General features: G+C 36.7%; 1 protein-coding gene across 5 annotated transcripts; it reads right to left on the reverse strand.

The window, feature by feature from the left end:
• Positions 1 to 287: 287 nt before the first annotated feature.
• On the reverse strand, positions 288 to 11,701 carry tlx2 (T cell leukemia homeobox 2; the record flags this gene model as incomplete). 5 transcript variants are annotated; one of them, XR_014608677.1, is made up of 4 exons in its annotated part: positions 10,591 to 11,596; positions 3,961 to 4,198; positions 1,189 to 1,422; positions 288 to 665 (listed from the first exon to the last, which is right to left on the reverse strand). XR_014608677.1 is itself a non-coding variant. In XM_084132494.1 (4 exons), exons 1-4 carry the CDS (start codon positions 11,069 to 11,071, stop codon positions 654 to 656), a joined length of 912 nt encoding a protein of 303 aa, XP_083988620.1. In that variant the 5' UTR covers positions 11,072 to 11,701. The 5 variants fall into 5 exon arrangements, 4 of the variants coding, with proteins under 4 accessions (XP_083988620.1, XP_083988621.1, XP_083988618.1 ...); XM_084132494.1 differs by having other exon boundaries at positions 1,189 to 1,369; positions 10,591 to 11,701; XM_084132495.1 differs by having other exon boundaries at positions 1,189 to 1,369; positions 3,961 to 4,195; positions 10,591 to 11,640.
• Positions 11,702 to 12,167: the final 466 nt, after the last annotated feature.

The following is a 12,167-nucleotide window of genomic DNA, read 5'->3' on the forward strand; positions in this document are numbered from 1 at the left end:
AACATCTTTGTGTTTTGAAGATGAAACGACATTAGCGTGAGTAATTAATGACAGAATTTAAATTTTGGGGTGAAATATCCCTTTAAAATAAGCCGTTTGATTTCCCCAAAAGTTATAAAAACTGTGGTGGTGCTATCCCGATCAGCCCAACACGACAGCATTGGCTCAACCATTTGCGTGCTGTTCTGCCATTATTTCTGAAATCGTCTATTCTGTAGTTGTGCAAAAATGACACGCTTCACCTTAGAGATTATTCTAAAATAATTTCACAGAGGAGGAAAAAGAATAGTCTTAGAAGTCACGATTCTTTTTAATATAAAACACCTTTAAACGTCACGTCATGAAGAATCCAGAGAGAGTGCCTCCATAATTGCTTCCAAAGTGCGTTTTAGGAAGGACTCCAGCTTGAAAGAACTAACAGTTTTTAGTCCATCTCTTCATACAAGAAATGTAGAGAACATGCATCACAAACACATCTTACAAAGTCCAAAGGGGAAAAAAAAAACACAAATAAAAAGAACAAGAATGAACGAGTCTGGGGTTGAGTCAGTCTCCTTGATGCCAAACGGCACGTAGACAGCCGTCTTGATGGGTGAAATTCATCAGACAGCTTTGCGGTTTTGGGGTTGGAAAGGACATAGCCCGTCCCTCTCTTAGATGGGTAGCTGAAGAAAGAGGAACGAGAATGTATAAGGGTCGAGCAAATGACCAGTCAGATTCAGGTGGGAATGAAAATGTAAACTGTGCTTGTGTTTGTTTGGTTTCCACTTTAACTGGGAACACATTATGGTTTTTGCTCCACACCAAGACTTAAATATGCACATTTCTGAAAAATGCTTGAGTGATAAACAAATACACAAAAAATACGCTTTAATCTGTTATTGGGTTTTTTTCTGAAATTGCTCTAGCGATTTTTATCCCAGGCTCAAAGTTGATCCTGTCAAAAATCATTGGAATTGAATAGATTCTTTCCATGTGTGACTGGAAAATACGTTTTTACAGAGCAAGATCTCACAAAAAAAAAAAAAAAACATATGGCGCTCGTGAGTCCAAGTGAGAATGTGAGAGATCCACCCAAATTAAGGACTAATTGGTGTCCTAATGTACTATAAAATCCTTTCTCAATTAACTAGCACACATGAGAGTTGTGGGTCAGACCACAGATGCGACTGAGGTGACGGACGTCACCTTGTTGTCATCGGCCCACGGCTGTAAGTTCTGCAGGGCGTAAAGCGAGGAGTTGTGTAGGCAGAGAGGGTCTTGTTGGAGCGGTTGACTCAGGGTCTTCTGAAAGGCCTCCTGTTGGAGCTGTAGCATCAGACGGTTGGCTTGCTGTCGCTCAGCCTCTCTCTCCTCAGCGGTCTGCCTCCTGTCATCAGAGACGCATGATTGAAGTCAACATGATGTGCAGTGACAGAGCCCCTTTTCAAATACAAAAGTGGATTATGTCAGCTAACATGTTTATCTAGTGCAGGTCCTAGGCTGGTTTTAATTACCTTGAGAGATCTGAGCTCTCCACATACACAAAAGAGATGTCATGCCTTTGTGAAAAATAACAATATGTGCGTTATGACTAAAGTCGTTTTGAATGAAACATGTGAATGTTAATGGTACTGTACATTTAATAATGCATTGACTGTACACATGAGGAGCCTATTGGAGCTGTCGGCATAACAGATGTGAATATTATTAGATAACAGTACGTGACAAAACAATGAATAAATCCTATTTTATTGGTCCGGGGACCTGAGATATACTTTGATAGATTGAACATCATTAATCTTTTTATCAGCTGCATTCATTTAAAGGGATAGTTCACTCAAACATTCAAAATCTCTCGTTTAATCACCCTTGTGTCGTTCCACACTGCTTTTATCATTGTGATTTTCATTGTAAGGACACATAAAAAAAAACTGTATGAAGAAATAAAGTCACAACATGAGGGTGAATAAAAAATAAATTTTGGGGTGAACCATCCCTTTAACATAAAATAATTCACTGAAAATGTATTTAATCAGAATATATAAAAGTAGATTTGTTTTACCCCCTATAGAACCCTTCAATTTTAAAGAACCCTTTATAACAAAATGGTTTGAAATGTCTTAAATTATTGCATAGTACTTTCATGTTTTCTGGTTCTTTCATATTTTTTCTAGTGATAAATGTCTTTACACACTTCTTAATTCATAAAATGTAATAAAATAAAAAATTAATTAAATCTAAATCCATTAAATGATGGAAACCCCTGAAAGGCTCTTTTTTTAAAATAAATTAAAAGGCAAAAAATGATCAGTCTAACTACAGGATGCACCAACAAAAGCATTTTAAGGATATAAATGGCTCCTTACAGTAACAAAACTGCACATTTTCCAACATATTTTTTGAGACACTTATTAGGGTCGTTTAATGCATATACAGTATATTTAAATATTTCTTAAAACTAAGTTATACAAGTACCATTTATGTTGAATATTTTATCACATTTAAGATGATAAATGGTTCAAGTGTGATCACTTACAGCTTGGAAAATGCAAAGAAAAACAGCTTAAAACAAATGAGTGCTGCATTTCCCGTTTTGTCGTGATGTATAATATTCGACTAGTCTAGAGACACTTTGAGGATGAAGGATGTATTTGTGTGTCGAATGTACGCGTAACAAGCCTGTGATCAAATGAGACAAGTGCAATCACATTACAGTCATGCATTTAGCTGCATGTGTGTGGCTAATGGACGCCGGGCGGCAGGTAAAGCAACCATTTAGACCCTCATGGTGGACAGATTTGGTCATGGAAGATGAGGTCTTTGGACTGTATGATTTTCATAGAGGCCTCTCTGAAATCTGAATTCATTTTGAGATCAATTTTTTTCAGTGTTGTTAAATTCAGTTGATATTCGGATTTGGTTGGTATACAGAAAGATTTACCAGAATTTAATTCCTAAGAGGCACAGCAAATTCAACAGTGCAGAGAAGGGACCAGGCTAATGAATGTTTCCCAGCAGCTTTCATCAGATACAGATCATTGTTGAATTAAGTTGAGCTCCATAAATATTGATGAGTAGGCTGAAACGACCATAATACATTTTTATTTGTGAAAGGCCATGACTCAGCTTCATTATAAATAAATCACGTTCAGCCAGCTCTTGTCTGCCTATTGCCTGTTGGTAAAACCAAAGGTAAGTAAGCCTGCTCTTAATTAGATTGGGCACTTATTTGCTCCAAAAGAGCCAACAGCAAAAGCTTGAGTAGATTATGGGGAAAGGATGGACATGCTCTCAATTATTCAGAAGTATAGGTTCTGTACTGCATGGACAGCAAGTTTCCACAGAGCCTTTTAAGAGCTTCAAGGTTTCTGCTTGGTCAAGGCAATTGGTGTCCAATGGAAAATAAATAAACAAATAAAAATGCAAACCTCTGCAGATTCAAAGTATTTTCCACTCGGCCTAAATGCCCCTTTCACTTAAACTAATTTCTGACTAAATTATAGCTGTTATTGGGAAATCTAATCATGTATTGCCAAATGTATGTATATATATATATATATATATATATATATATATATATATATATATAAGCTATGTTGTGAACACAACTATGACTAACTAACTATAAATGAATACAAATAAAGGCAATATAAAGTAGGCTACCTCTGTTTTTTTGTTTTTGTTTTAAATGAATGCAATTTTCAAAGATAAAGTTTTAATTTCTAATAGAAGGACATTTTTTAAATTTGTGCATAAATTCGTGGTAATCAAATTTAGTTAAAAAAATAAATAGGATCGCAAATAATATTGAGGGAAAAAAAAAAGTCAGCAGAAAGTTGTTGGTTGTGCTCATTTCTAATTTGTGAAAGTGCTGGTGTTACATATATTCTTGTCGCTTCTTTCTTTTATTAAAACAACTTTTTGACTGATTTGGGATTGGACAAAACAAGGCATTTATAATCGTATATTTTCACTCACCTCCATTTTGTTCTTCTGTTCTGGAACCAGGTTTTGACCTGAGCGTCTGTCATCTTCAAGGCCTTGGCGAGCGTGGCGCGCTCCGCGGACGCTAGATACTTCTGCCGGTGGAAGCGCTTCTCCAGCTCGCAGATCTGCACGCGGCTGAACGACGTGCGCGGCTTTTTCCTCTTCGGCGGAGTTCGGTTCTGGTACGGGTGACCGATCCGTCGTGTCACGGAGAACGGTGAAAGAGCTGCTGGAAAAACACAGGAATTGGGCGTGAGTAAAGGTGAAAAATATTTGCATTCGTTAACACTTTCAGTAAGCCAAATCATACTCACGCAGAACCATTAGGCCTAAATAATGCTTAATATAGAATTACATAAGCTTATGTAATGTCATGAAAATAATTGTATCATATAATAATATTTTAATTTCTGAAAATTACGTTTGATAACTTGAAAATGATTATTAGGTATAAAGTGTTCCCTTGTTTTGTAAAAGCCAATTTTCAAAGTTTTAATTCTAAATGTATTTATTGTATTTTTTAAAGTCTTCAGCTATACCGTCATAACAGTGCAAGTAAATCCATGGTCAGTAGGGCTGAATTAAACACTGGGTCATATATATATATATATATATATATATATATATATATATATATATATATATATTCTGAAATATGTTGGCCTATAGGCCTATTTAATTTGGTTGAAAGATGATGAACATCAAAATGAGTCGATCAACATTCTTAACGACATTCTAAACAAAACGTACAAGTTGTATGTGATTTATTTGTGACTCATTTTCCTGAACTGAACTGAGCGTTCGATCGGCACACCGTTGCTATGGTTACCTCAGAACGCGATTGTTTTTAAACTTCAGCACATGGACACATTATATTTCAGGTTTGTATGACATAAAGTGCTTGCAGCAGCAGCAGTGAACTCAGGTTCATTTCTCATTCACTCCTTCTGTATTATGCATTAGCTATTCATGGTTTTACAACAGAGGTCTTGATTTTTGTATACAGAATTATTTGTATGTATTTTTTTCACTTCTCCCCTCCTTCCTGTTATTTTTTGCTACTAATGTTAGTTGTGGAATCAGCTGTGAATAAAATGTTTCCTAAATGCGAGCCCACCTTGACCTCTGTTACCTTTTATAAAAATATGATGATTATATCAACTGGTAAGACTGTATGTGTATATATATATATATATACTGTATGTATATATATATATATATATATATATATATATATATATATATATATATATATATATATATATCAGTAATAAAATCAGTTTTTGCTCTCCTGATGTGTTAGCTGGACAGTGTATGTGTATTGTGTACCTGAATGAAACAAACGAGGAAACTGCATAAATAAATCACAAGTCATGCACAATGACATTAATTTACCCATTTCAAACAGCAAATGGATGATGACACCCCCTCTCTATATGCTACATAAGCAGTGTGTGTGGCAAACTGTCATCGCCATTTGATGAATACAAACAAGGATGGAACCACATATTCAGGAATAAAGTATAGACCAGATGTCATATAAGAATCAACCATGGAAAAGCCCATATTATCAACCATGAATGTTGTCCCTCACATGTCTGTATATGGAGGTTACACCCCTGAATATAAATGTATATACATTTGTATGTTCATATATCATTGTTAATATAATATTATAATATTTCATGTATTTAATGTATTAAACCAACACAGTATGTGTGTGTGTGTGTGTATTTATTCACACACACACACACACACACACACACACAGAATGTATATTATTCTTACATTTAGACATGTCCCTATAGGTAATTCCTGTATTGAAAAAAAATCAGTCTGTTTGATTCCGTGTTGCAATGGAATCCCAAATTAATATGGAACATCTAAAGAAAATGTTTACATGGACAGTATAGTGTGTATGAATTGTAATTTTGTGAAAAGAAAACGTAAAAGGGAGAGATTAAACATTACATGTCCTAGATAATTATTTTAAATTGCATAGTTCATTTAGACAGAATAACTTATATAGTATGACTATCCTAAAATAAAAGGGAAAAAAATTAAATTACGGAATTGGACTATGACAAATAATTGGAGTGTAAAACCCTGTTTTTGAGTAAACCAAGCGAGTGACCTTTGACCAAGGTGTTCTGTGATCCTTGTGGCTGAACTTGGGTCTTGCAATGGTTGGCTGGCCATGTGTGAAGACAGAGATATTTTTTTCTGTTTGGCAGGTTGGAGTTCAGATAATACCATGTTGGAGATCTGTAAATGTCAACTACTCAACTACATTCATTCACGTTCTTGTGTAATTGAAGATTCACTGCTGCTCTCAGAAGAACTTCTCAACAGTTCACACGCTAGTCACGCTGGGATTCCTGACACGAGGTCAGGCTGACATTGAATGTGTTTTGGTCCAGCTTCATTTTATTTGAGTAACTGATAAAATAAAATAAAAGGTGTCATAATTTTATTTATTTCGATATTTTATTTTGATCAGAACATTCCTACCCAGATCATTAGTTTATTTGTCATATTTTATTAGACAAGCTAGTAAAAAGACTTCTGATTGGATTAAGCGCATGACTCTTCATTCCTGTGCGTAATTGGATTTGATTGCTTTTAATTAAAGCGCTGATCTTGAGTGACAGGCGGCACGCGTCATCATCAATTACGCACGCGGATAATATTCAGTCTGATCCAAGAGCGTTTGACATCAAAATTATGAAGAGAAATGAATTATATTATTAGATGCTATTTTTAAATAGGTATATGATATAGGCTACTTTATGTTTATGTGCGTGGCTATATGTTTTTTTTTTGTTTGTTTTTTGTTTTTTTCTGTCGATGTGATGTCACAGCTTTTACTTGATCGGTGTTATTTTTTCTTTTCTACTATATGTCAGGTGTGCAGATTGCAGAACAAAACTAATAATAAATGTCCCAGAAACACTCCTCCGCAGATACATATGTGGGTCAAATGGAAACAAAAACAATCCCCGTATTCACTCTCGACAGCAGAGGGAATTCTAAATGATAAGTCTGTGTAATAAAATTTATGGTGAGCACATCAAAAAATCAAAGCTTGCCTTAGAGAATATGCGGCCAGTAATAAAATCAGTTATACGTGATATCACCTTCATGCGACAGCGCCTGCCTTTCCCATTGCGAATATTACCTTTGTAGAAATCTAATAAATATACATGTAATGGATTCAAAGCGCGATATTGAAATATAACATGGGCATTTGTCGCTATTTACGCGCAGTGAGGCAAAACAGAATGTGCCTTTAAATTTTCCCTCATGATGGGAATTGAAATATCGAATAAAATAGAATAATTGTCAGGAAAAGCCATAAACCGTCCGCTCGAGAGCCTCGTCGTCCCTTCAGACACTGTCACCATGGCTACACGGCCTCGTCTCAGTTTCATAATCATTTGTATTTATGGGTGGGAAAGATCATTATTGTCATTTCAGATTGAGGGGCATCCACATGCAATTTCATTTTGCAATTTCTCCAAGGCCAGTGATATCAGATTACGACCATCACCTGCCCCATGTTGTGATGCAGCTGGACCCAATAGCCCCCACCAGCGGTAACACAAATAGATTTACCTACTGATGAATATACTGTTATGTGAATCAGTGCAAGTGGCTGCAGTGCCTTTTCAGAGCACGCGCGGAAACGATTACAGGCACTAAACAGAAGTTTAAATTATAGGATACGTTCGTTTTTCTTGCGTCAGTGCAGATTCTGGCATTGTGTATATTTGAAAATGGTATATTACAGCAGTCATTTTGCTTACAAAGTTGTATATAGCTCTTTGCACGTCGTAGTTGTCACCAATGCTGTTAACAGGAACAGAAAAGCCGTGCGTAAAGGCCGCGCGCCGTTACCATCGCCAGAGCACCTGTGTTTATTGACTTGAAAGCGACTGATCTGTTTATGCATTTCTGGATTTTTATAAACTTGCAAACTGCCAGGGAGTCAATTAACAAAAGAACATGTGGTATAGCCTTTCATCGCCTCCCAATTCGGCATGATATGTCCGGCCTGCAGTGCATATCGAGTCTCAGGTCTGTCCGTGCACCTATACGCGCCGTGACACTTGTGGTGAAATCCAGACATGCAATTCAAGCTGACGGTGAAAATAACTGGAAAAAGATAAACCTGTTCCAGACAGGCATCTTGACTTTACAACAAAGCCTATGCGCATTATGACGAAGTGGCTCTGGTTTGTTTGTATTCATTAATTGCAATGTTAAAACTACTATTATATTTCTTATAATGTTGGTATAATTTAGTCTAAATATCTTGAAAACGAAAAGACAGCATTCAAGGTGTTAGACGCAAATTATGTGATTTTTTTTGGTTTCAGCAAACAGTTATTATTTTGTATATATATGTATATAGATATGTATGTGTTTTTCCACATCATCTAATGTTTATATACTTATACTGTACATTTAATTTCTTTTAAAAAACAAAACTGAAATAGGCCTTGCGTTACTTCTATATCCAGCGCAATTCAAAGGCACGGAATAGATAAAATATAATAAACGAGAGGCCCAAAGTGACTATGAGTAAAATTGATAAGCATATTTACAAAAGAGCATTTGCACTTGACATATCATTCTCTCATTTTAATAATGAATGAGAATAGAGCGGAATTCTGAATATTTAATGCGCAGAAATCCATATTCTTCTTTTTCGTCTGACTGTGAGTGACGTCATTTGAAGACGCGAACTGACTAAACGGAAAACGGAGGAGGATGTTACTGCTACAGACGTCCGGCTAACGTCATGCATAGCCTATATTTTCTTATTATTTATTATCTGGAATGTGCTTCATCAAAATATACATTAAAAAAAAAGATATATAAAGTAATAAATAAAAAGATTAATAAATCTCAATAATAGGCCTACACAAATATTAATCTAACAAAAATGAAATATCGTTTCCTTTTCTGTAATCATACACAGGCTAGGCTATTCTTCAGAAACGCATGCTTTTTTTTCCCGTCCCACTTGGAAATGTTATCCAAAATCGTCCTCTGTTGGATCTCTATTGGTATTATGTTTGCGTAGATTAAAACGATTTGTCAACATGCCATTACGCATTACTACTGGCTGTGACATAGTGGCAACATTTAGCTCCCTGCAACCACAGGATCATCATTCATTTGTTCTAATGGCCCAGAGAGACAGTAGCTCAAGAATATAGACGTGACGGTGTCATAAAACCATTCCATAAAAAATCGTGGTTTTGAAAGCCACTGTGTTTTTATGAGCAATACACACGTATAATATCTACAGGCCGAGGTGGTGCTGGTGCAACAGCATGTGCTGTCTCAAATAAAACTGAATTATTGTGAGCGTGCTGGTTTAAAGGATTGTCTAGTGTTACTGTTTTCAGATGTGTCGCGGGTAAAGCTGTAGTGAAGGGTTTAGAGGATTTCCCATATTAATTCAAGCGCGATGCAGAGATGTGACACTTCAAGTGTTTTAGCAAGAAAAGAGAAAAAGAAACGGGTAAAACTACAACAAATCATCAACCTAAATAATGGCAACAGAATTAATATTCTATAGACTAAAGTTAGAAGGCATTTATTTTAAATAGAAATTCATTTGGCTCCAGAAAAATAATCTAGGCTAAATAGGCTGAAATATTATATTTACGCATATCTAATTATTTTATATGTAAATATATTTTATTGTATTGAAACGTGAATATTACGTAATGCATTGAAATATGTGTTTAACAAACGGCAGTCAAAGAAAATATCTCGGTGGAAATGTGGGCCTGAAAAGAGGCTTTCAGTTTTGAATTTCTGCTGTGATGTTTTTCATTTATTTCTTACAGTAATAATATTATTTATTATTGTAATCTTGAGATTTACTCTTCTCTTTTAAAAGGAACAGTAAAATATTAGGCCCTACATGTAAGGAATTTTAATAATAAAATACCGTAGCGTTTTTTTGTTTGTTTGTTTTTTTAAGTCTGTGTGTTTGATGAATTTATATTCTGCTATTAATTGAAATGCCGCTGTTTTTACAACAACATTTTTATTATTAATATTAGTGTATGGGTTTAATTTATGGGAAATCGTTGGAAAATCTGCATGCAGCAATTTAAGTTTAATCAGCAACTACATTTTTTTTTCTCTCTCTCTTGATATAAAAGACGTTCATTCATGACAATGCGTCTCTATAGCACTCATTGTGTTTATCGTGCAATTTATACGCGAAAATGAGTTTTTACGTGCATATGATACGCAGTTTTGGCGTGCATTTGATACGCACTTTATTGCACTTAATACACACGCACCCCACACCACTACTAAACCTACCCTAAACGTACCCAGGCGTATCCTATCCACGTAAAAACTAATTTTCGCGTACAAATTGCACGATAAACACAATGCGTGCGATAGAGACGCATTTAGTGTGACCGGGTTGTTTATTCAGTAGCCTACTTCTGAGCTACTGAAACAATTTCCTCATTGTTTTAACATCGACCTTAAAAGTCAGCAACAAATGAATTGTCCGTCTTCGTTGATGTTGGTCATTATTAGTCTAGCCTGCTTTCTAACAGCGCTGTAAATATAATCAAGTCTTACCGGTAAGCCGATCTTTCGCAAACCTTCTGCTGCTCTCCATCCAGGGGAACGAGAAGCTGGCGGGACTGCCCATGCTGGGTATCGTGGGCATGGTGGGCATCCCCGCCGCGATGCCCGGTGGATGGGCTGTTGTCGGCGGGTGATTTGCGGGTGGCATGGGTCTGTGGGCCGGGACGCGGATGACACCTCCTGCATTCCCTGAGTTCACGTTAACGTTCATATTCATGCTCACATTCATGTTCATGTTTACGTTGTAGTGACCTGCCAGTCCGGCCGCCATCGAACAGGCCGGATTGTATACGCTGTTGTAGCCGTTCGCGTAGACGTTCGGCGCGAGCGCATAGTCCGGGTCGCCGGTTCGGCTCGGTAGCATACAACTACTCGGCTGATCGGAACCATTGAGAATCTGATCTATTCCAAAACTGATGGGTTCGTGCTGCTGGTGGGTCTGGTTCACCTCTTCGATCCCCGTGTGCTCCATCGTCGTGGTTCGTTCTTTTACTCACAGCTTGGAGGGTTGAGATGTTTAATTCCTAAAACTTCAACGCAATACGGTTTATTCCCAGACGTATAAAATTGTATTTTTTGTTTGTTTGTTTAAAAAACCAACAACAACAAAAACAAATATTCTTCCTTGAAGTGCTCAGAGCTCGTGCAATTTATATCGCTGCCATTCAATGCACAAAAACTGTGAAGATCAGAAATCACTTTGACTCCTTCACGATTAAATCAACGTTATCCAACACTTTCTTGCATTGCGTCTGGCTCTTTATCAGTTCCATGATTATGCCTAAAACAGCAACTCGCCAGTGGAAAGGGCTCCGCGCTCACTGTTAAATCCCGGAGTGATGAGTTGCAGAGTTGCCAAGTTGTATAGCAAACAGAGCGACGCGTTTCTGGAGTGGTGCTGTACCTCAGAAAGGCGCGCGGCCCAGACTTGAGCTCATCACTGTTATCTAAAGTGAAGTGTTAACTGTCCGATACGTGCGTATTAATTGTCGTGAACTGAAAATGTCCTGTTCACGCTCCTCTTGAAGTGATTTCGAGCAGGTGAGACAAACCCCTTCTGCCCAAACTCTGTCACGCGCGTCTCCATTGGCTCTCGCACACTTCTATAAAGAGACAATGCCTCGCGCCCGCACCCCTCTCTTAAAGAACCCGCTTCTATTTTTTTCCCTTATCCATGGCTGTTGTTTTACAGCTCGCGTTTAAAAATAAAATGTTTTATGTTCCTAGAAAATAGAGCAGTGAAACAGAATTATTAAAAAGCGTTTACGTATAGTTTGGCATAATCTTATATTATTGTTTCTTTCAATAAAATAAGCAGTGAAGTGATTTTGTTTTTAGATATCAATATGTGTTTTGCCAAATTAAAGTCAGTGTGGTGTAACCAACCTGAAGGAAGCCATTTTGTTGTCATGTGACAAGAAAAACATTTAACAGATAACTTTAGACCCTATGACTGTGGGCCACCAAGGTCATTTTTTTCCCTTTATATATGAAAGGTCAAATTCAAATTGAGTAACCTTAAACGTATAGATAATCATTATATTTGTTTTCAGTTTTTTATTCATCAT

The sequence above is a fragment of the Abramis brama genome (assembly GCF_963993115.1).
Source record: "Abramis brama genome assembly, chromosome: 13".
Classification (NCBI taxonomy): domain Eukaryota; kingdom Metazoa; phylum Chordata; class Actinopteri; order Cypriniformes; family Leuciscidae; genus Abramis; species Abramis brama.